Source organism: Emys orbicularis, chromosome 3 (genome assembly GCF_028017835.1).
Source record: "Emys orbicularis isolate rEmyOrb1 chromosome 3, rEmyOrb1.hap1, whole genome shotgun sequence".
NCBI lineage: Eukaryota > Metazoa > Chordata > Testudines > Emydidae > Emys > Emys orbicularis.
In genome coordinates, this window is record NC_088685.1 from 44,841,299 (window position 1) to 44,867,458 (window position 26,160).

The window sequence follows — 26,160 nt, forward strand, 5'->3', positions numbered from 1 at the left end:
CAAGAAACAGCTTTGAAAAACTGATGCTACCTGTGGTCAAGAATTCATCTTTTTATAACTGAAAAAGAATATCAGAATATTCATATTAATAATAAAGCTGGTCAAAATTATGTAATGATCCAGGATAGAGTAGGTCCCAAATTTTATTTCTTAATTATTTATTTGTTTTCATTTTTTTTTTTTTAAAGAGACATACCTATGTAAACTTCTGACATGGTTACAAATACAATAAATTAATGTGTTTTAATATGGAAGAAAAAAACAACACCAATCTCAGAAATTACAGCAATAATCAAATAACTTTGCAACTTGAATACAATGAAAGAAGTCCCCCACTTTTCCTCTACAAAACATCTCAAGCTGTGTTTAGTTCTTCCACTGCCTTCTTAAACATATGGGCCTTCCACCACGTTCTGCAAGTCAATAGATTCAAGCTATTTCAGGTCAAGAAGGAAGGCCTATTCCAAGGAAAGGGGCCCTTATAGAGTGCACTACCCCTGACACCTCCGCAGAAGCCCTCTCTCTTTTATATTGAGGGACATTGAGCCTGAGCACACTGCAGATCACACCTGCAGCAACATGGCAAGGCCAAGAAGAAATCTCTCAGGGCTTGTCTATAGGGAGAGTTATACCAATATAGTTATATTATTATAGTTACATCAATGTATTTATACCAGTGTAACTTCTCATGAGGAAGCACCTATTCCAGAATAAGATTTAAAAAAAAAAAAGAAAAAAAGAAAAAAAAAACACACCTCTTCCAAAGTGACATAAACTAAAATTAAACAAGGCATTCTAAATCCAGAATATGAAAGCCCACGTGGGGAGCTATACCCATACAACAGTATGGTATTGTTATAATGTTCCCAAGTTCTCAGGTAGGTAGATCCAAAGCCATTTAGGGCTTTTAAGGTCAATAGCAACACTTTATAGATTTCCAGATGGAATTAAAGGTGTTTAAATAGATAGCCACTGGAAATCAAGAAGCACTGCTTTAATATGCTTATGGTGAAACACTCGACAAGCTGGCAAAAAGCAGGTTGCTGCATTTTACACAAGCTTTAGTTTCTGAAAGAACTTAAGGTAGTCCCTCATAGAGTATATTGCTTTAATCAAATTAGGAGGTGACAAAGACATGAACTACAGTGGTGAGAGATGTATCAGAAAAAAGGGTGCAGCCTCTACCCCAGACTGTACCCTGCGGGGTGTCATATTATTATTAAAAGCTGGCCATTTATTGCAGTAGTTCAGTCTATTATAACGTTTGTAGTATTTCTTATTCTAAGTTCAGAGAAAAGTGCAAATACAGTTCAAAATTTGCATTAAACCATGATGAATATTTTAAAGAGTGACAACTGTAATAGAAATAGATTTCATACTTTGCATACCTATTGAAAACCAGTGCTTTATAAACTCCATATTGTGTCTTTGTAAATCTGTACACCCCTCACCCACCCACCCACCCACAAGAAATACTATTCTTCAAAGCTTTCTGTGTAACAATAAAAATATAATAGGCATAATGCCACTTTTCTACCTAAACTTATAAACTTAATGTAGATCACTAGAAAGATATTATCATAAAAAGAGCAAAACACTATGATTTCCCTTGCTTATATCTAACTTAGATTGATTCAACATTAATCATATTTGGTATATTTTTGCTAACCCAAAGTATTTCATTATTACCTAGGAATATACCAGGCACTGAACCTATATAAGAATACAGTGAGCTTCAGCACTGCTGCAGTACTGTACTTTCTGTGTTGAAAGAGAAAAAGACCAAACCATCGACAATACGAAAGAATTACTAAAATGCTAGAATGGGCACTAGTTTTTCCAGTCTAATTCTGGAACAGAGATAAAATTGTTACTGTAGATGCTGCAGGAAGAGTCATATATATGCTGTAGAGACATACAGAAAAAATATAGAAATGCTAAACTGTATGTTTTTATAACCTTCTACATTAAATGTTTCTTTTCTAGCTAAAACACCCCAATACAGAAAGCCAATGTGGTTTTAAAAGCTTTTCAGAAATTGTTCTAACAAATAAATAGAAATAGTATTTTACTTTATTGAAGGCAGATTCATTTTGATACCAGAACTTCTCTATATAGTATTTCTTAGATAACCTCTTGGTTTTTCAAGTGCTATTGTTGGCACTTCAGGACCTATAATTTAAAGAGTTTGCAGAGCTATTGGAGCGCCTCAACTCTGATCTTCATAACAGCCTGATTTCTAGTCTCTTAACGCCACTGGCCAAATCCTACAGACAGTCATTCAGCTCAAACCCTTTTGTCCTTCACTGTCTCACAAGCAGCTGTAGCTGCTCCCCCTCCCCTTTCCCACTCAGCAACCCGACCTGATTCCCTCCATAAAAAACACCTACCTACTGTTCTTTGTCTCCAACATGCCACACCAATCTGGTGCTATTGCTCCCCTTCTAAATACCACAACCCACTCAAGCACTGACACTAGTTTCAAACTCACTCCCCTTCATGCCTGAATCAGAAATGAGTGTTCAGAAGCAATTTTTCGGTATGGGTGGAGCCATGAAATGGACACTCTGGCATACAACCCTGTGGCTCTAGATTTCCTATAGATTACAGAGAGGTTTCCAGACAATATTGATTGTTGAAAATAATACTACACATTTATACACACACACACACACACAAAAACAGTACCTTAGGGCTTGTTTACACGGCACTGCAGACCAGACTATGCAGGTCTTGATTTTAACTGCCCAGTTTAGACCCTGATGGTGCAAACTAAAAGGTACCTAGTTCACCTTAACATAGTCCTATGTTACATGGGGCATGTAAAGCACAAGACTTTAGAGCGCTCTACAAATCACACCGCTCTGACTCCGGACTGTGCCATGCAGACAGGCCCTAAGAAACAGAGTCCTCTCTGGAGTGGAGTACTGAAGTCAACTGGAACACAGCACAGTGTTCAAGAGTAGAAGATGGGACATTTTGGCCAAGGATATTAGGATAAACCTCTGCTCCTACAAAAAGTGCCACAGAAGCTGAACTGCCATTACGAGGAGACAGGAATTTTAGTATTGTCTTATCCCATGAATACCACTGGTCTACAATTTTTGAGAAGTCGTCTGCTTCAGAGATAAAATGTGCTATTTAGTATGTATTTTGATGTGCTGAATTCAAATATGACAATTAAAACAACTGATTGGCTACTGTTTCTAAGATATTTAAGTTTTTACATGTTATGTCTATGTATATTGTGTAGATAGTAGAGTTTTAATCATAAATTGTAAACCTAGGTCTTTTCATGTGTTTATGGTTGCTTTACATGATAATATTTCACCTGTCCTGTTTATGGAACACTTTAAATATCAGCAAAAGGGTTATATAAATAAAATTTATTATGAAACAAAAGGCAAAAAACTATTCTGTACATAGTTTAGTCCTATTCAGTGTCTACTCGGCGCTTCTTGGCTTGTCTCTTGTATTCATTAAATGGAGCATCTCTTGTCACTGTCCAGCAATAGTCTGCAAACATTGATGGGCTTCATTTGCCCTGATAGCGTTTCTCCATTGTTGCAATGTCCTGGTGAAATTGCTCGCTGTGCTCGTCGCTCACTGCTCCGCAGTTCGGTGGAAAAAAATCTAGATGAGAGTGCAAAAAATGTATCTTTAGTGACATGTTGCAACCAAGGCTTTTGTATGCCTGGAGGAGGATTTCCACCAACAATCTGTAGTTGTCTGCCTTGTTGTTTCCAAGAAAATTTATTGCCACTAACTGGAAGGCTTTCCATGCCGTCTTTTCCTTGCCACGCAGTGCATGGTCAAATGCATCATCTCGAAGAAGTTCACGAATCTGAGGACCAACAAAGACACCTTCCTTTATCTTAGCTTCACTTAACCTTGGAAATTTTCCACGGAGGTACTTGAAAGCTGCTTGTGTTTTGTCAATGGCCTTGACAAAGTTCTTCATCAGACCCAGCTTGATGTGTAAGGGTGGTAACAAAATCTTCCTTGATTCAACAAGTGGTGGATGCTGAACACTTTTCCTCCCAGGCTCCAATGACTGTTGGAGTGGCCAATCTTTCTTGATGTAGTGGGAATCTCTTGCACGACTATCCCATTTGCAGAGAAAACAGCAGTACTTCGTGTATCCAGTCTGCAGACCAAGCAAGAGAGCAACAACCTTCAAATCACCACAAAGCTGTCACTGATGTTGGTCATAGTTTATGCACCTCAAAAGTTGTTTCATGTTGTCATAGGTTTCCTTCATATGGACTGCATGACCAACTGGAATTGATGGCAAAACATTGCCATTATGCAGTAAAACAGCTTTAAGACTCGTATTCGATGAATCAATGAACAGTCTCCACTCATCTGGATCGTGAACGATGTTGAGGGCTGCCATCACACCATCGATGTTGTTGCAGGCTACAAGATCACCTTCCATGAAGAAGAATGGGACAAGATCCTTTTGACGGTCACGGAACATGGAAACCCTAACATCACCTGCCAGGAGATTCCACTGCTGTAGTCTGGAGCCCAACAGCTCTGCCTTACTCTTGGGTAGTTCCAAATCCCTGACAAGGTCATTCAGTTCACCTTGTGTTATGAGATGTGGTTCAGAGGAGGAGGATGGGAGAAAATGTGGGTCCTGTGACATTGATGGTTCAGGACCAGAAATTTCATCCTCTTCCTCGTCTGACTCAAGTGAGAATGATTCTGGTGCATCAGGAACCGGCAGTCCTTCTCCTTGGGGTACTGGGCGTATAGCTGATGGAATGTTTGGATAATGCACAGTCCACTTTTTCTTCTTTGACACACCTTTCCCAACTGGAGGCACCATGCAGAAGTAACAGTTGCTGGTATGATCTGTTAGCTCTCTCCAAATCATTGGCACTGCAAAAGGCATAGATTTCCTTTTCCTGTTCAACCACTGGCAAAGATTTGTTGCACAAGTGTTGCAGCATATGTGTGGGGCCCACCTCTTGTCCTGATCTCCAATTTTGCAGCCAAAAGAAAGGTGATAGGCTTTCTTAACCATAGTGGTTATATTGCGCTTTTGTGATGCAAAAGTCACTTCACCACAAACATAGCAGAAGTTATCTGCACTGTTCACACAAGTACGAGGCATCTGCACTGTTCACACAAGTAGAAGGCTAACGGCATTTTGGGCTGTATAAGTAGGGGCATTGCCAGCAGATCGAGGAATGTGATCGTTCCCCTTTATTCGACATTGGTGAGGCCTCATCTGGAGTACTGTGTCCAGTTTTGGGCCCCACACTACAAGAAGGATGTGGAAAAATTGGAAAGAGTCCAGCGGAGGGAAACAAAAATGATTAGGGGGCTGGAGCACATGACTTATGAGGAGAGGCTGAGGGAACTGGGATTGTTTAGTCTCCAGAAGAGAAGAATGAGGGGGGATTTGATAGCAGCCTTCAACTATCTGAAGGGGGGTTCCAAAAAGGATGGAGCTCAGCTGTTCTCAGTGGTGGCAGATGACAGAACAAGGAGCAATGGTCTCAAGTTGCAGTGGGGGAGGTCTAGGTTGGATATTAGGAAACAGTATTTCACTAGGAGGGTGGTGAAGCACTGGAATGCGTTACCTAGGGAGGTGGTGGAGTCTCCTTCCTTGGAGGTTTTTAAGGCCCGGCTTGACAAAGCCCTGGCTGGGATGATTTAGTTGGGGATTGGTCCTGCTTTGAGCAGGGGGTTGGACTAGATGACCTCCTGAGGTCCCTTCCAACCCTGATATTCTATGATTCTATGATTCTATGATCTCTGCTCACTTTGGCTAAACAGAAATGTGTCCCTTTGCAAAATCAAACACTGACAAATAAGAGAGCACGACACTGTATGATTTCTAGAGCTGATATAGGGCAATTTGTTCAGCAGAGTGATGTAAGCTTCGTTATGATTGCATCATCCATGACTTCTAGGAATAACATGATGCAATTCATATCATGTATGACGCAATACCAGCTTCAGATTGCATCATTCATTGTTTTGCCTAAAAAGCAAGTACTGTCCAAACCCAGTCAAAAATTTATTCATAGATCCAGTCAAAGATGTATTTTAGTCATTTCTGGTTTAAATTGAGATCCCTTCCCTTTATAACTCACTTATCCTCCGCCATTCCCAAGTCAAGGGTCGTATATACTGACCCAATAGCATATCTTGAAATCTAGAGCCAATCAACAATTTTAAGCATCATTTTCGTTCTCAGTGACCCAGAATTAGTAAAGTTTGACTACATTTATTTCAGAAGCATTTTGGTTGTAGAGTAGTGTACTCAGGCTTTTCCGGTACTTCAGTCCTGTTCCATGTTTAGTGTAAAGATTGTTAATTATTATTATTATTGGACAGATTTTGATATTCTCATGCTGGATAAGATCTTACTGCTTAAGCATTCAATTGATTTCTGTTGTGTAAATAAAACTTTGTGCATTACAGGCACATTGCTACCTCTGTCTGCCCTGTCATTTTTAGGTTAGAAAGTGTTGGCCTACATTTGCACAAAATACACACATGTGTAAATACACTGCATGTATTTCTTGAATATAAATATGATTTCATAATATAATTACATGTATGTAACTATCTACATAGGACAGCATTTTTCAAACCTAGGTGCCTAAAATTATACTCTTACATTAAAATTAGCCTGACTTTCAGAGATGCTGAGCACCTACATGTATAAAGCTCTATAGACAATCCTTAAAAATCACATCATTACAGTTATTTGTGGGATTCACAGAAGAGATCATTTATTTATTTGCATTGTGGTATTGCTTAGAGGGCACAATCAGGGATCATGGCCCTATTGTGCTATTATATATCACACATAAAATGAAGAGACTATCCCTGTCTCAAAGAGTTTATAATCCAAGGGCCAGATTCTGACACCTTATTCTTGCTGCTTAGCACCTTACTCCATGCCAGTGAGTAAAATTTTTCAACATGATTATAGGTTTCAGAATCTGTTCCTAAGTAAGATATGGGGTAAACATCATTTGATCTTAGGCAAATATATTTATGATAATTTATTTGTATATAATATTTCCTATTATTTTTTTAATATTTAAATAAAAATATATCAGAGAAATCTCAGACTTACTCTCATAGTGAATTAGGAAGCCAACGCTGGAACGACTATTGTCTGTAGTGAACAGCAGATACATGTAATTGCCAGTACTGATAAGGAACTGTGGTGCTTGTGTACCATGGTATTCTCCAATTAATGGTGATGAGTTTGCTGGCCCATCTCTGACTTCCAAAGTATCATAATTAACTTCCGTCTGAAATCTGAAAAGGAACACACCAAATTAGTGTATAAACAGAGTAAAAATGTAACTTTCAGAAAATGTTAGAACTCCAATGTAACTGTGACCAAGAATTTCAGATAATATATAATTCAGAATGTCTACAGACACATCAAAATAATTAAAACTAAGGCAGGGTCAGGTTTTTTCTTCCTCCCTTCTAGTCCTTTCTTCCCTCAGTTCTGACCTATTGGGCAATCTGAGGCAAATCACTTTACATTTTCTGTGCCTTTTTGCCCATTCAAATCTTTGTCTGTCTGCAAAGTGATTTGCCCCAGATCACACAGCAGGTCCTAACTAACTATAAAATCTAAGTCTCTTATGTCCCAGTCCCATATCCAGTAGACCACAGTGCTTCTAAGCATACTGAGTTCAGATTCATGAAGGGTGGCTAAGTATGCAATCATTCTCTGCTAGCCATTCCTGTATTAAATGAACACAGGTTAGTCCTATCTCTAGCCTCAGCATTGGCAGGCATGCTGCACAGCAAACACTTTTCTCAACTGTTAGTGGTTATATCAGATAGCCTTATGAACTAGGAAACCTGAACCTTGTACATGTCAGTTTGAGAGCATTCATGTAGAAACAGACTTCTGTCATTTTGTAAGATTTATATTTTGTGGCCAGGTATGAAAAATATACTATAACTGACGTTTTATGTAACTCTCCTATGGAGATGATTGGTTTAATCTCTGGGGGCAAGAAACCCTGTGTTCCTGTACAAAAGAACATGGTTTTTGAAAGCAAATATCCTCCAACTGTCTTAACAAAATGAGAAACACATTATTAGTGGGCCAGGGAGAATGAAAACTGAATTCTTGTTGTTACAGAGGACTGAAAATAAGGAATATGTGGAATTGTGTCAACCGAGCAAATGAGAATAATACTCTTTTTTGTAAATTGTTTTAATTTAACAAGTAACCAAAAATTATGTTAAGAACGAATTATGTTTTGTAGGTAATGATGATATAACAAGAACAAACTTCCCAGTCAGACCCATTATACTTTATATATCTATTAGTATGAATCCATTAAAAACTATCCCTCACACAAAAAAATCAGCAACAGGCAAAGGATATTTAGGTCTTAGCTTAGTTTTCTCTTACCACTCAATTTATATTTCTTACTTTTCAGAAGCCCATAAAAAGAGAAACAAACTCATTCAGAATTAAAGGAATCTCTATGTTCTCCTAACTGTCACAAAGGTAAGTAAATGACTGTCCTGAGCCTCTGAGGGGTTGTCTTTACTGCAGAGTTAACTTGGTCTCCTACTCAGGTGTTGCCCTTCATCTATCCCTGCCCCCTACACAAAACTCTCTAATCCAAGTTCAGTGGTGTTTTCAACCCAGGCTGTCTGGTGCTGGATACTAAAACCCAGGTGATGCTTTAATTTGGGCTGGTAATCCACTCACTTTGCAGTGAGGGTGCAGGCTCGAGTGCTGACAGTCCAGCAGTGCCTTCCCACAATTTACCCTGTGGTGCTGACAGACCAGGTGCCAGCTCATGCCAAGGCCCATAGGACTCACTGAACACAGGCAAATACATAGCTGGAAACAAGTCACCTATGTGTTAGTATTGTTAAAACAGATATTACAGTTATAAGAATATGTTTAGTGTTTCAACTTTATGAAATGTTTGTAGGATACTGCAGGCATTAATCTTTCTTATAACATCTGAGCCCTATGTTTTTAGGTCATATTTAAATGTTTGCTCTGTAACTTTAAAAGTGTTTGCTCCAAAACTGTAAACCCCACAGTCAGGAGACGAGCATTACCAAGTGCAAAATACTAGTTTACCATCATAGGTGTTATTGCCTATTCAACAAAAGAAGGCCCATAGACAGGAGAAAAGCCATTGTCCCAGAAGGACAGATAAGTTTCCCACGATTCACTGGGAAATAATCTAAATGTCTCAGGTTACTGCAGCATAAGAACCATGGCATAAGTAATTAGCAATGCACCACTGGGCACAGCAAAATGATCTGCCTGCCACCCATCACACAAAGGGTACGTCTTCACTTACATCCGGGTCCGGATGTAAGCAATCGATTTTCTGAGTTCGATTTATCGCGTCTGGTTAAGACGCGATAAATCGATCCCGGATCGATCCCGGAAGTGCCCCGGATCGATCCCGGAAGTGCTCGCCTTCGACGCTGGTACTCCAGCTCGGCGAGCGGAGTACGCAGCATCGACGGGGGAGCCTTCCTGCCGCGTCTGGACCGCGGTAACTTCGGACTAAGGTACTTCGAATTCAGCTACGTTATTAACGTAGCTGAATTTGCGTACCTTAGTCCGAAGTGGGGGGGTTAGTGTAGACCAGCCCTAAGCCATATAATAGCTGAGTCTGAAAAAGCTGATGGCCAGAAAAAAGAAAAAAAAAAAAGATCTATGCCATCTTTACCAAAGAAAAGTATAATATTCAAAAAGAAGACAACTGTTATTTTTCTTGTCACAACACCCCATGCAAGGATATTATTTTCTCCTTATTGGGGATCAGAGAGAGAGAGAGAGAGAGAGAGAGAGAAGCTATATGACACATATACCAGCTACTCAAACAAAGCCTCTCTCCAATATCATTTATGTTGTTTTAATTTTCGTTTGGCTGATCAGTGGGACCGGTCTATTATTTTATTCTGAATCATTAATTTATATATCTATCTATGTTGCAACACACTAACAGTTGTGTATTTGGGAAGCTAGTCATGAAGAGGCTGGATGAGTTCTGTGTCAGCTTGTGCTGCTGAGGGTGTTGGCGTTGGTGATTCCCTGCATCATAGCTTCTCCTGTTTTTGATTTGCTGTATTGTGCCTGGCCCCTCCAGAGGATGGCATCCTGAAAGGAACTCGTTATCCTTCACTCATATTCAGAATGAAAGACAAATCAGAATTTCCAGGCCAACTCATTCTGAACATATAATCAGCCAATGATTTTTCATTGCCCTTGCAGGAGTTACTAAGATGACCTGAACTGCAGAGGTTTCACTATGAAACAGTAAGTTGGAGTGTCCAATCCTTTGCTACTACCTCTGGACTATTTCAATGCACTTTGGGTTGCTAAGGTGCATTTGATCTGGCAACATCAAAACCATTAGTGAGCTCATTTACATATCAAATGCTGTTCTCACTGTCAGAAGGGCTAGAGAATTTTATTTTGGTAACTGAAGGTGTGGATTGTAAGACTTATAGTAAAATATAAAATCCTCTATTTTCCAAATCTAGAGAAAATACTTAAATTACCTATAAAATTTATACTTTTGCCTTGTTAGATACTGATCTTATTAATCTATGTAACAATTTATGAACCTTAGATGATATCAGTATGGCAAGATTATTTTTTTAAGTACTAAGGTTTTCCATCTGAGTCTTGTTCTGTTTGGGCAGCAAAGGCTAAATGAACAAGCAACATATCTTTGTTACCCTTCTTGGGGTTCAATAGTTATTACAGCACTTGTGTTAGGCAGAAAAAGTAAGAACCTTGACAGGAAACAGACTCAATTATGTTATCATTAGCTTCCAAAAGCATAACAGTTGTAAAGAAACTCTATATGAAGAATTACAGGTCTTTAATTGTAAATCTGCCAGGAAGACTGACCCATCATCTAAACTAAACTAAAACTAAACCTTACCATTAAAAAAGAAAAGAGTGCCTAGACCAAAAATAGTGATTTACAACTTGAACCTTCAAGGAAAGGGGACCAAATTTTTCTCCCAGTAATGCTGGTGTAAAGTTGGAGTAGCTCAGTCAGATGCTAATTGTACTTTCAAAGTCACCTACGTAGAGGCACTGAGTAAGATTCTGCTCTTGCTTGTACCATTGTAAATCCAATGCTACTTTCTTGATTTCAAGAGATTTACATTGGCACAAATGAGAGCAGAATTTGGTACAGTGCATGTGTGTGTGTCTACTGAAAGTTCACAATTCTTAAATCAGAGCACAAAATCAGAGATTTCTACTAGAAGCAGCTAATGCAGTGTTCCTCCATATCCCCCACTCCTTTCCTTTTGCTTTCAACATGTGGGTGCTGTGTTTGTGTTGAGATAGGTCTTGTTGTTTGACTTCTCTCTTGTTCTCACCTGTCAAAGGTGATCTTAATAGAATGTCCTGGTCTTGCTTCAATCACCCACTCACAATTTAGCGAGTCCTTGTAATATCCTGGCCATCCTGGTGGCAAGATAACCCCATTCGATCCTGTCAAATGTCCACCACATGGTGCTGGGAAATAAAAGCATATATATGTAGTGAAATATATACCTATAAATTACAATTAAATGGGCTGATAAATCACACACACACAGAGAGTGTTCAGTTAACTGTTAAGAAAATCTGACAAGCAAGAATAAATGACATGTACTATATGAGAAAAGTAATCCTGCTTACTTATTTTTTTTATAAAGAGCCCACACCCCTCTCTCTGAATGGCATAATTCCTGACATCATGTCTTGTCAGAGCTCATTTAGGACTTGATTCTTCAAACCTTTCTGAGTAGTATGTGGAGTAGGACATTACTTCATAAATAGTGATTTTGTTCGACTATGCACCATAGGTTTGTGTGGAATGGTACACAGATAAAAGAACAAGGACTCACAATTTATTGGACTGATTCTGCCACCATTGTTCATACTGAGTAGTACCTTATTGGGTGAGTAATAATTGAAGTCAATGGAACTGCTTGTCTTAAAGATCTTATAAAAAGGTCTGGAAGCAGTGTAACAGGGCTCTAAAAACCTCAGATCCAGACAGGGGAGAAATGCCCCAGCACAGGAACTGAGGAAGAAGCTGTAAGGCGGTCTTCTAAAAACCCCTCCCAAGCTGTGCTGTAGAGTATGTATTAGGGGTGAGGCTGGGGGCAAGAGAAGCTTATCAAGAGTGGATCACAGCACACAGCTCTGGGGAGATTCCAAGCACCACTGAAGCCCATAGGAATCATGGGATAGGCTGCCATAATTTAGATATGCTATCCCAGGGCTGTTTATGTTACACCAAGGGCCAAGGAGCTGCCCAGGATTTGGAGGGTATTAAAGATGTCTTAAAGGCACCTTAGCTCCACCTCCCTCTTGACTGAGAGTTCTGTGATGCACTGTGCAAAATCTTACTCCAAGTCTTCAGTTTCTTCAAACAGTGCCAGGAACACCAATAATGCCATATACAAATTAATAATAATATGAAGCTATGACAAGTGAATTAATGGTCATATCTTTACTATATTGTTTGTAACAGAAACTGAATTCACAAGGGATTATTCTGATTTTACTCAAGATTTATGCTAGTATAGTTTTACTGATCTCAGTACAGTTTTCCCTGAATTACATTAGTTCAAATAAGTACAGATTCAGGCCCATGGATGAAATATTAGCTAGCAGAATGCTACTAGTCTGTACTCTCTTAAAGCTGACAAAAAGTGCAATTTATCCTATATTCTTTTAAAAAAATCAATTTAGTCTTATTAAAACTTTGTTGATCTGCACCAGATAAAGCATTATCCTGTGCAGAAGAACTTTTCATACATCACTTATTACGATGATTGCTAAATGTGCTTGAAAGCAGAACATAACAGAGTAGCTCAATCAAGTCATGGGCCTGCACAATCAGACCAGATTATCTCCAAACTAGCCTGAAGCAATGGACACTTGGTTTATAACTACCATCAGAAAAGAGAAACCTTTTGTCAGAAGAAAAAAAAAATCTACACTAAGAAATAGCTTTTCAATAAATGACATTTTTATTTTAATTTGAAAGAACTGCACTTACTGAAAAACTATTAGTCTTTTAGATTGATGAATTAAGACCCTAATCCTGTTCCTATTGAAATCAATGACAAATGTCCTACAAGATTCAGTGGGAGAAGGATAAAACCCTACAGATGTATTTCTTTAAAGACAATCATTTCAGTATTTGTTTCTCCCTGCTCATTCTTTCCCTGTGCTCTCAACATGGTTTCTTTGCTTGTGCACCTATGAAAACTTTCTAATGAAGTTTTACGAAGAGGATATTGAATCCTGAACCAATTATGTGTATAGAATTTAAAAATCAGAAAACTTTGTTTGATGAAGAAACCCCCTCGGAATAGACTGTTCTTGCTCTAGGCAAAAACTGCTCCATTGAGCAATTGATTACATGGCCCTATTAAGATTATGAATCTTGCTAGTGCAGTATTTAAGCTTACATCTAACACATCTTATCAAATTGCTGCCAGCTTTTCTCAGTATCTCTAAATTTCTTAAAAATGCACACTATCTTTCAAGAAATGAATTCTTGCACAGCCAGAATACTGACAGAAATATGGGCCAGATCCTTAGTTGGTGTAAGTCAGTGTAGCTCCACTGACATCAATAGAACTATGACAATTTACACCACGAAGGTCTAGCCCTATATCTACAAAAATATATCAGTGAGTATCTGGAACTATCTGAGGTCAGAGGCCATGCAACTTCTTGACCATAATGTTTACATAAGAAAAATAGTTACTTGCTTCTTGGCTTAAGTTTGTGTAATGCCCTGCCACTTAGCTATTAGAAAATAATGGATTTGGCCTATTATGACCATTATATTTCTATATTATATTTGGCACAGCACAGTGAGATAGTATTCTGTATATCTGATCTAATTAATATATTTTCCTAGGCAAGGCTAAGAAAACAAAGTTGGAATTTTCAGGCCAAGTAATTTTGGAGACATAATGAACATTTAGGAATTTCTCTCTCTCTCTCACACACACACACACACACACACACACACACACACACACACACACACACACGTACATTTTCAAAGTACCAGAATTTTAAAAATGTATTTTTCTTGGAATTTTGGTAAAAATGAAGGAATCTGCCCCATGACGACATGTGACATTCAAAATTTCAGGGGGATATGTTTGTTTTGGGGAAGTTATACGTAGAATTTACAAATCAGGCTTATAATAGGAAGCTAGCTTCAGTCTAAACTATAGGGCAGCTACCACCATTCCACTATATGCCATATATATCTAAATTACCATATCCTTTCACTAGCCATAACTCACAGCTAATAGACAAAGGTGGTGGTCAAAACTTCAACACATTTACAACAAAAAGTTTTCAAGTGATACTCTATTCTTTGAAAGATGTGTATATTGTCTTGAGATATTACATGCTATTCTCTATTCACTGAAACTATTGTAAAAAAAAAAGAGTGATAAACAAAAGGCAAAACAGTCTTGATAATGTTCTAAATGTGAAAAGGCAATAAAAAATAAAATAGTTATACTATGTAAGACAATAACTATAAAAGAAGGAGTGTGTCCCTTACCTTCACAGCGTGGGACAGTGGAGCTCCACACAACATTTCCATCCTGCATAATGCAGGTTATGGACTCAGAGCCTTGGGTTTTAACAAAGCCGTCATCACAATGAAAAGAAACAGAACTTCCCAGAAGGAATCTGTCTCCAAAACGTCTTCCATTTATGGGAATTCCAGGATCATGGCACTCATTCTGACCAAAGGCTGATTTAAAAAAGAAAATAGAACAAAAGCACCAGATTACTTGTGCAAAAATGACATCAAAAATTCTACATTAAATCTACCTACTTTAACACAAAGTACACTTAAAATAGGTGGGATTTTTTTTAACGTGTATTTAGTGCTTGGCAAGGCACCATATTGAAAGCCTTTAGACTGATTTATCCATAGGACAGGAAAAATCACAGGCTGCAGGAGAGCAAGCCTTACTGCCAATTTACCTCCGACTTAAGTGGAACATCTCTTGGACTAAGAGGGCAGTCTCCATGCCTACTCTATCCTTACCTCACCCAAAACTTCCAAAAGGGCCAGTAGTTTATAGCAAGTGTGGCAGTGTTACTTACAAGACAGCATCTGTTATCAGACATCTCAACAAAGAGCACCTTAGACTTAGGCACTTCAATAGATATATGAAGGAGGGGTTACCAAGTAACAGATTCAATTATGCATTTTTACACACATCATACTAGTTTCTTATTTTCAGTATTTTTCAAATTAAGAGTTATTGGCTCTGAGCTGTATATATAGTAAGAGTAAACAAACATAAGAGATTACACAGAATGTTGGAAAACTAACTGAAAACAGTAAATCTTCAGTGAAAGAGTAAGGGTGTCATATCTATGTTATATAGATACTATAATTTTTGCAATTTACATAAAAGACTAAGACCTCATATATCTTAAAATCACACATACAGTGGTTTTCCTTTGGAAATTTAATTATTTGTTTGTCTAAACACACACATTCTTAATTCATCTTTGTATTATTGTGACCAAAGAAAGGGTTTGATATTAAATATAACATTTTAATTAAACTAGACAAACAGGTGCTTACTTGTATAAGTGATATTAAAGCCTCTTCCAGTGGTAGAGTGATCTGACTGAAATTCAAGTCTTACTATGTGCCCACTGCTAGCCAGCTGGGAAGGGACCTCATTGCCAGAAAAAGTGCCAAGAGCTGGTAAATCAGAAATCCCATCATCCTTCACTGAAAGGTAGTCAAACTGAGGCTCCACATCAAAATCATTGAAAATTAGATGAATCCTGCTTCCTAGCTCCGAAATAATCAACCACACACAGTTCATGTTGTTCCCATATTCCTCAGGGTAGTTTGGTGAAAGAATAATTCCAGATGGTGTAGTAAAGTTGAAGAAGCATGAGACTAAGAGAGACAATAATAGACTCTCAAAATAACATTTAGCAATAATACAAAACATGTTTCTTTTTACTTTTGTTTTCTGTGGAAAATGGATGGTTTTGAAGATTGGGCTAACAAATCATGACTCTTGCTAGCTGGAGCTTGTAATGTGATCATGTTTAATAATGTCAGACTACTTCCCTGGTCTAGCATTTATTTCCGCCTTTTTATGCATTTATGATTTTTTAGTTCCTCACATGTGGCTACATGACACTATCAGATCTTTCAAGTTATTTATTGTTAGAAACACAAACAGAATCCATTTCAAGAGAGTACAGAACAATAGTGTTGTGAGCTAAGTGAATGTGCATAAAAGTAGTGGAGTCTGGATGCATGTCTGCTGGTTTGAGAGTAGTAATGGAATTTGTGTGAACACTCCTGTGACAATCAAAAATGACACGTGGAGCCAATTTGTGCCAGTAAAGCATAAGCTCATGTTGCAGATACTGTAAGTCTCCACTTGTGTGAGGTGGTGGTCTAAAAGGTTCCAAAGAAGAATGCTCACTAAGGCCATGTCTACACTAGCGAGCTCACAGTGGCATAGCTGTACCAATGCAGCTGTGCTGCTGTAAGATCGCTCGTGTAGCCTCCTGTCAACATAATAAAACCACCTCAACTCTCCCATCGACATAATAAAACCACCTTAATGAGCGGCGGTAGCTATGTTGGTGGGGGAAGTTCTGCTGACAGCGCTGTGCACACTACCATTCATGCCGGCAAAACTTCTGTCACTCAGGGGGTTGTTTTTTCACAACCCTGAGTGATATAAATGTTGCCAGCATAAGTGGTAGTATAGACATGGCCTAATCCACTTCTAAAACAAAGGCAATATATGCTCACCTCTACTATTGGCCAACTCTGGTAAATGGTACAAGTGGGAGAAAAGGAGTGAATCATGATTCTGTTTCATTCTTACACTTTTGGGATGGCTTACACTCCAAACACCACTAACCAGGGCCAATTCCCAGTATTCAGAGTTGTGGTTGGTATCTGAGCAGGGAGAACATAGAGTAAGAGGAGGGTTCATTGCACCCCACACAAGGGCTGGACCTTTTCTATCCCTTACCATGTTTCAAATTGAAATCAATGTTTTGACTGTTTAATAATACATTTTCTCTTGTTTTATAGGATTTAAATAACTTGTTTTGAAAATGTTTCCAAGAGTTAAAATGTTAAGCTAAACTGATTATTGAAATGAAAGTGCTATTACACTTTTGTGGAAATGTATCTGTGTATATATGTTCATATACACACATACACACACACACACTATGATTCTCAAAAGGCTGCTTCACTCTTCTGCACAACCCATTTGTTCCAAAGGGTACTGCATATGCAAATTATATCAGCTGAATGCACAAGTAATAGAATCTGTCACCTGTGCATGTCCTCTGACCTGTGGCGGAACATTGGGGGAAAAAGGGTGAATGCATGTGCAAAGTTGTGCGCACACAATTGGAGGTCTGTTGAAGCAACAGTGAAAACCTGGCCCACTGTATATAGCAGAGTTAGAAAAATTAAAAAAAAAAAAAAAAAGCCTGATCTCAATTTTAAAGCAGCTTATAATTTTAAATACATCTTATTTTTAAAAAGAAAACTGCAAGATTACTGTTTGTGAACTATGAAAACCCAGATTTGCATCAGTTTTCATGTTTTCTGAATATTTGGTGAACCATCACTCTCACCATTACTAAAAGTAGGCATGTTTTTTAAAAGGAAAAATTGCAAAAATCCACTTCTTCTACCCTCAATAATTATAATTAAATTATTTAAATAACCTATTTGTCTCAAACATAAATTTTATAATTTTTGAAACACACAAACAAGGAAACATAAAATAACTAGATGCTTTTTAAAGCAAAGTTATTTATGACCCTAGTGTGGAAGTAGTTACACCAATATAAATCTGTTTATACCAGCATAGCTTACTCATATACGAAATGGGGAATAAGCTACACTGGTAAAACAGTACTAAGGATTGTACTGGTATTACTATTTCAGTAAAACAAAAATCTCACCCCTAACCAACACAGTTATACCTGTACAAAAACTGTGTGTAGACCAGTGTTAGCAACACAAGCCCCATTAACTTTGGGAATTGTGCTCCAAAGTGCTTTTGAAAATGCCCCCAACTGATAAGTCCCTGTGCTACTTGTAAAACTGCAAGAAGGTGTTCATTTTCTAAAAATGGTGAAGATAGATAAAAAGCATAATTTACCTGCCCACTTGCAAAGATTTACTCTGTTTTACTTCTGAATTATATAAACTGACATCATTTAAATCCATCCAAAGTGCAAACTTGACTATAAATATTTTTTATTGGCTAAAAGAAATAAAATCGCATCCACTGATCTTGCCTATCATGTTCTGTGCTGGATAACCTCATATTGCTTAAATTATTATACAACCTTATTAAGTTGTTAAAAAAAGAAAGACTTTACTGATGTGTATATGCAGAGTACTTCACCCTGCCAGAATCACTAGATACGTGCTATGATATCCTACTGAACACTTATGTGCTATTAGCAATCTCTCAATTAGGGTTTTATTTAACTCACATTTACATTAAAAGTATTAAATGTTTCAATTAAATACAAAATGAAGGAAAGAAATCTAAAATGGCTCTACGTGATGTTCCTTGTAAATGAGCTACTACTAAGCTATCTAGTAGAGTTATCACAGAACACGTCTTCAAGGTCTTTTGAAATGTTTCCCTGCTGGTGAGTTGCAAGTGCCAAAAAAAGGAATAGGCTTAGGTCAAGAATTTAGTAGGAAGAAAAAATCAAAGCAATTCTTACAAACACAGCTGGGTTTGTTGCCAGACCACTGGTTATTTTGTTGGCACGTGATCATTCGCTCTCCCACAAGTTCAAAAGCTGCCTGACATTCAAAGGTAAGTGTGTCTCCATGCAGAAAACTACTGCCAGTCCTTTTTCCATATGATGGTATTCCTGGGTCTCCACAACTTCCTTTCTCAATTTCTGAATTTGGAAGAGATAAACAAAATATTGAATCTAAACATATATTTGCATTTCATGCATATTTCAATACCAGAAACAGCTTCAGACATTTAGCAGTATGTCCAGAAATAACATTTAAAAATAATAATAGACCAAAAGTTAAATTTTCAAAAGCACATACTGACATGACTTAGGATCTAATTGAAAGTCAATGGAAATGGGAATTAGGTGTTTTTGAAAATTTTATCCCAAATAATCAAAACCTATTGCATTAACTGATATTACATTCCCTTTAGGAGTGATGTGACTGTGAAAAGTAGATAGGACACCTTCTTGTTCAGCAGATCTGCTTACCGAGCTCAATCCTGCATCATTGAAGTGAATAAATAGTTCTCCCACTGATTTCATAAGGGAAAGGATTGTGGCCCTTGCTTCCCATTATGTGTATTCACTTCCTTGAGACAAAAGAGGTTTCACCACTTTTACTCCTGGTAGCAATTCATCCAGTACAGTCAAAGAGATGGATTATATTCTGTTTTGTGCATCATAGAATTTAAATAGCAATTCTTTCAAACTGTGGGACCATATTTACACCTGTGTAATCCTGGTTATATCTGAGGACAGAATTTAAAACAACAGCAGTTGCTGTGATATAACCATGGTTAAAAGTGGGTCTGCAGATTCAGTGATGATGATTTAGCAACAAAGAATACATCTTGACTCTCAAACCCCAATTTCAGTTTGCAGGGCTGTTAGTAACAGTATTAAAAAATAAAAACAAAAAGCATTTTACTGGACAGTCCAAGAAGCTTGCTATTTAATCAATGAAACACAATAAAGCTGAAACCCAATACTAATATGTTATAGTCTAAAAAGTAGAACCACAATATTTTCCAAATACAACCAACTACACTGGAAATAGAACAATATTTTAAATGATGGTTCCTATTAAGGTCAAATGTCAATGTTGAGTAGTCATAAATATTATAATTAAAGGCATGCTGAGGATTAACTAATACTGATGTCGGATGAAGCTAAACATCAAATATGTTTGTAACTATCAGCTAGTAATTAATACAGAAATATTTTCTTATGAAACCTATGTTAAATGAGAACATTAGATGCATGAAATATAAATATTAAATAATGAGAGAAGTAGTATTACAGTACAGTAACTAAAATGATAGTTACTGACAATTAATGCCCAATTCTATCTACACCATTAAACGAAAAGGGAATTTTGCCACTGAATTTTGTCAGGCTAACTGTAACCCTAATAATGCGAGATTTGTAGAAGCGAGGATTGTGTGAGGCGAGTGGGAAAGAACTGTGTGAGAAGTTTTTGCGACCTTGTGTAGATAATATGGAATGTAGACTAGAGTCTAAATAAGTGAGAAAAATAAGATATCAGGATGACCTATGTATAAACAAAATGCAGCTGTTGCTTATTATTGTATGTAACAAAAGGTATAAATACTTGCTGTAATTGTTTACCTGTAGAGAGACCTGTATAGTTCTCTCCCTCCACACAATTGCTAGAGATAATAAAGTATCTGACTTTGCTGCACCCAACCAAAGAGTGAGAACTGTGTTTTTCTCCGACAATACATAAAGTAAACTTTTTTGTTACATCCATAACAAATGAAATCCTGGCCTCAGTGAAGTCAATGGCAAAACTCCTCATTTCAACAGGGCAGGGTTTTACCTAAGGGTCTTTATAAGAAATGTTATCAGGGATAACAACAAACTTCCACCCTCATTGAATATTATTAAATATTACTGATTCTCCAAACTCTGTTAAAAAGATGGCTATTGTCAAATACTGCTAAATCTACCATGTGTTAAATCCCAACAGCTTGGATATATGATGACATTCTCCTTCTCCAACAGAAATATTTAATATGCAAAAGTTCGTCAGGTATGATTTATTACCATAGGTGTAGTCAATCCACTGTGTTTAGAGCCTTTAAAGCATCTATGATCAGATTGCTGACAAATACGCAGAAATGTCTGACATACAAATCACCAGAGTACATGTAGTTCATCAGCAAAGGGGGATTTATACATATTTTCCTGGCAATTGCAAGATTAAACTTTGGAGAGAAAAAAAAGTATCAGCAGCAGCTCCATTGAGGAGCTCTAAGTAGTTTTGAAATCAGTTGCTGTATGTAAAAAAACCCTCATCTGTATCACTAGAAATCTAAATCACACCAGAAGCCAGCATTAAAAGAATGTTCACCTTTTGTGACTGGTACATGAATATATATAAACAGTTATAAATGAGGAACTGTACCTTTTAAAAACTGGTAATACCTACAACAAATGCCATGACCACTGATCCACTAAATCTTTATTGTTACAAGCAGTTGTACACTATAATATAACCTGACAATGCTAATGAGAGTCAACACATTTTAATGGTAAACAAACATGAATAATCAATACAGAATTATTATAGCCTGCAGTAGAGTAGAAGCTAAAGGCTCAGTTCAAGATATGGCTTTGCAATGAATTATCCTAAGCACTACATTCCAAAAACTCTATCCTGCCTTGGGGCAAATCAGAGCTGCATTGCCTCAGAAGGAGCTCTAGAAGCACAACTCCTGCCGGAGCTTCACAGAAGCACAGCTGATGACTCATTCCTTAAGAGATTGCTGTGAGTTCTCCCTTCCATGTCCGACCAACTTTGCATTACCCAAATTGAACAGATATCAGAGAACTGGGGCAGAGAACTAAGATTTTCACAGAAGCTACATAGAGTTAACTATCTTAAATAGTAAATGTCTTTCTTTTTGTAACAAAGATAGTGCATTATATCTTCACCACATAGCTAGACAGAATGCTGAGTGCTGGGGTTAGAAATTCAGCATCTCATTTATTATATGTTTACTCTTATAATCAACTTTTTATTGTAAGATTAATTTGTTAAACACACAAAATGAGTGCTGTCATTAATTTAGGTGATGGCAAAGGAGTGCCTGGCTTTTTCTAAGATACCATTACCTATGCCTTCACGCTGGAAGCAGGTGAAATTGTTTTGAGTGACTCATCCTTTACTTGACATGGGTAAGAAGAGGGCTCTACAATAAAGTGAGTTTTCACATAAGAATATGTGAAGATGCAGAAGGGACAAAGAAGAACAGGACTACCTAAAGTAACAGGCATACTTTGCGCATACATACACAAATTACCTTTCATCCAAGGATGCCTAATTCTGTAGAAGCAATTAGATGTGGGTGCAAATATGATTTAGGTTTTTTATGTTTATATTTATTTTACTACCTGATTTGCAGACAGAAACCGACAGATACCTAAATATTATCATTTCTTCCAGCCTTTTAAGGGTTTTCTAAAAAGTTAGATTCTAATATTTGCAACACTTCTAGTAAATAAATATTATCATTGCTATTTTACAGCTAGTAGAGAACTGATTTACTTAAAATCTCACAACAAGTCAGTAGCAAGAGCAGGAGTCCTGATTTTTATTATCTTACTAAAAAAAAAAATAGGATTATCAACTTCTCCACATTTTAGTATTTCTTTCAAAAAGATGATCAAGAGGTGACTTCATTATGGTGTATAAGTGATATCTCTCAGGAAAAATACCAGATTCTAAAGGGCTTTTTAATCAACAGAAAAGCATAACAAGGACAAGTGGCTGGAACCAGGGGCAACAGAATTGGGGAGATCAGGGAGGCCATTCACCACCCTCACCCCCAACTTTTCAAAGTAGAAATTTGGCGCACATGTTTATTATCCACTGGAACAAATTACCAATGGGAGTGGTGGATTCTTCATCTCTTGAAACCTTCAAGTCAAGACTGGATGCCTTTCTGGAAGATATGCTTAGACAAACATTCAATACAGGAGCAACCAGTCAAAATTATATGGCCTATATTATACAGCAGCTCATACTAGATTAACTAATGGTCTCTTTTGGCCTCAAAAATCTATGAAATCTATATTAAATTTATTTTTCTCTATCAAAAGTATTCAACATTATTACATCATGCTGTATTATTAGTCTTAAAGTAGAACAATGAAAATGACCTCTACTTGCTTTAATTTTAAATACATTTTTAAAAATAGATCAATAACTTCTACCTTTGTCAAGGAGTCTCTGATTTTTCTCTCACAATTGCCATGACCAAAACCAAAATACTCCAACCCACAACCAAACAGGAATTCTAAACATTTTAGAACTCACTCTCTTTCTCCCCGCCCCCGTAGTATTTATATATATTTCTTATTGAATCTCCTTCCAAAGATCTTTCCATGTAATCTTGTTCCTGAAAACTTTATTTAAGATGTTTTTTCTTCTTGTAAATAGACTCACCTATAGTCCTGGAGTGATAAAACTGACAAAGCTTTGTTATAAATAGCTGCCAGTTTTTAGTAGTAAACTCTAAGATAATTACTTGATTTTTGTTGATAATTCTTTTGTAAAGAATAAGTATAAATGTGTGTCTCAGGCCAAAACTCCATGGGCAGCAGAACAGAGTATTTAGGACTTATGTCTCTTCCTGTAATGTTGTTCTCTTTATTCTTAATTGCTTTAAAGAGCATAACAAAGACTATAACCCCGACTCTGTTTGTGTTTCCCTGACCGTGGGACAGCCTCAGAGCTGTTCTAAATTAGGTATGTTCTGGAAGCCACAAACAGCAGCAGAGCAGTGATGTTCTGGCCACAATCCCTTTTGCTCATCTGTGCCCTGTATGCCAGGTGCTGTGAATGGAATGGTAGTAAAGAGCAGGTTACGTCAGGTGTATGCCACCTAGCCATTTTCCCAAACCAAGAAGATTGTTAAACCAGCTTTATGTCCCTTTTCCATTGTCAGAGCAAAGCAAAGGGACTAGAGAGTTCTGCAAAAATCTGACCTTATATATTTATACATAAGGAATATTATTTGGTTATGTTTGCTCTCTGTGTCAAGTATTAGATTTTATTTAATTATTCCCAAAGCTTTTTATATACTTTTGTTTTGTTACAAACTTTACTTTCATTGTTTGTTGTTGTGCCTATCGGCTGATTGTCAGGCACTAGATTAAAGAACTAATTAGCAAAGTGACTGAATTAACTGAGGATGAATCTTGCACATTATTTCAACTCAAACTCAAACCAGCACCCCATTCTGTGGTTTGCAGGCGGCCGCTGCACCAGATGTATGAAAAGGGAGCCTCCCTCCGGCCAACCTAGTAGGAGCTGTGCTGAGCCTGTCTCCTTTTGCATAATTCAAACCTAGCATAGAAAACTCTTAAAGTGAAGAACATCAAAATAAAAGCTATTCAGTGTTGTTTTGTTAACCTACTTAAAGTGGCAATACAAACTCCATTCCTTTAGGATTATTCTCTGTACTCATTCAATCCCAGACTTCTTTTGATCTAAGTGATTAGAGCTGTGTGAACTTCATGACGTTTGCAAATAGGCTCTCAAACTCCATTTGAAACACCAGCTTCCTCTGCTTACCTAGAATATTAACGTGAATCTTATTCAGTTCTTTCCAGCTTTTATGTTCTCTTTTTCAGTGTTTTGGGGAAAGGCTTTTCATCTTGTTTGTAAACTAGCAATAATAACCAACTTTGGGGGCATATTCTCTTCTTATGTGGGTAGAGTGACAAGATTAAACTCTCCCACACGTTCAGATGAGAAGATTGTACACATTTAAATTTAATCAAAGTTCTTTTCTGCCATTTTGTTTTATTTTCAAGAGAGGAATTATGGCAGTTTCAAAATAATGTTTAACCTATGATTAAGGAAGAACTATGGGTAATGTGAAGGTGTTAGACTACAAACCAAGCCTTTCTAGATGAGAAGTCTTTGCATTACTTGAATCTACAAAACTGAAAGATTAAAGTAGTTGATCGGTGATTCCATATTATAACTTTTGTGGTTTTGATATTGTTAGTTATGGCAGTAATTTAACATTTTTTCCTGTTGCTGGACTGTAATTGCACACTTCCGATTAAGCCCCTGTTACCACTATGTTTTCAAACATTTCAGCTGATGTTTTAGTCAAACTCCATAATCTGACAATAAATCACATGTAAAGGGAATATTAATACCTACTACGACAACTTTAACCTAAAAATATTAATAGCATATAACATTTTAATGATGTATTTGCATAAATGGAACTGAATCAAACTGAATATTCACTCTTCTATACTTCATAAATATTTTAAACAATGTGGCAGATGCAACAAAGCATATTTTTTGTTGTGATGTTCAATTTAGAAGATACCGCAAAGACAAATACCCTTACAGTTTTGTGACCTTTTCCAAAATTCAGCTTCGTTACTCAAAGGACCAAATTCATGAATTCCATATTGACCATAAATAAGTCAATACAGTATTTAAGGAGGTTGAGAGTTAGAAAGTGGTAACTTTAAAAAACAGTGTGTTGGACAGTTGGAAATAAATATTCATGTAGTCAGGAAATTTAATGAGGATCCTTCCTGAACATGGATGCTCTAAATTGTCTGCAGTGCGGGCAGACACCTGCAAATCCCCTGCTAAGGAATAGAGGAAATTCAGTCTCAATCCATTACTTTAGACACAGCAATCTCTGAGATCACTGATCCTTGGCAGCCAATTTTTATGGTTCAGCAACAGCCTTTAAAGGCTCTGAGGGAACTGGGTCCAAATTTTCCTTTTCCAGAAGCAAGATTGCTAGGGATAAAGCATTATCCAAAAATAAAGGATTCTTTTTCATGAATACAACTTGGAATTTCCAAAATCTGTTTTTGGTTTGTTTGTTTGTTTGTAAAATTAATGGTGGAAAATGAATTGTAAGAGTATGTAGCAAAATGAGCAAAGCTCAGAGATATATCATTTTAATCCCATGTACACACCAATACTTTGTTGCAGGCTAAAACATCAGGATTAATCAATGTATGCAGATCCTGACATAAAAATTAAATCACTTTGCTATATAGTGATCGCACACAAAAAATTTCTACCAGTTTGAAAGCTAGAAACTGGTTACATTTTTCCAATGAATAGAAACATGTTGAGTCATAGTTTCAGCTTCATTAAGGGTGCTTCGGTGGTCCAAAGCATCCTTAAAGCCAGATTAAATGGCAAGTGGATGATTCTATCAGTGTAGCGGAATCTTGAAATAATGCAAGGACAAAATAGCTGGTCCCATACCACCCATCCCTCTCACACAGGTTAAGAAGAGTAACCTATACATTTCTCC

The 26,160-nt window shown here is 37.2% G+C and overlaps 1 protein-coding gene across 1 annotated transcript in view; it reads right to left on the reverse strand.

Annotated features, from left to right (window-relative positions):
• The window catches only part of CSMD1 (CUB and Sushi multiple domains 1), a 1,638,713-nt gene that overhangs the window by 492,567 nt on the left and 1,119,986 nt on the right, over positions 1-26,160 (reverse strand). Inside the window, exons 13-17 of the mRNA XM_065401391.1 lie at positions 18,800-18,982; positions 15,639-15,965; positions 14,595-14,789; positions 11,383-11,521; positions 7,106-7,293 (exon numbers count right to left, since the gene is read on the reverse strand). Coding sequence (XP_065257463.1) covers positions 7,106-7,293; positions 11,383-11,521; positions 14,595-14,789; positions 15,639-15,965; positions 18,800-18,982 — 1,032 coding nt within the window. The remainder of the gene's footprint in view (positions 1-7,105; positions 7,294-11,382; positions 11,522-14,594; positions 14,790-15,638; positions 15,966-18,799; positions 18,983-26,160) is intronic.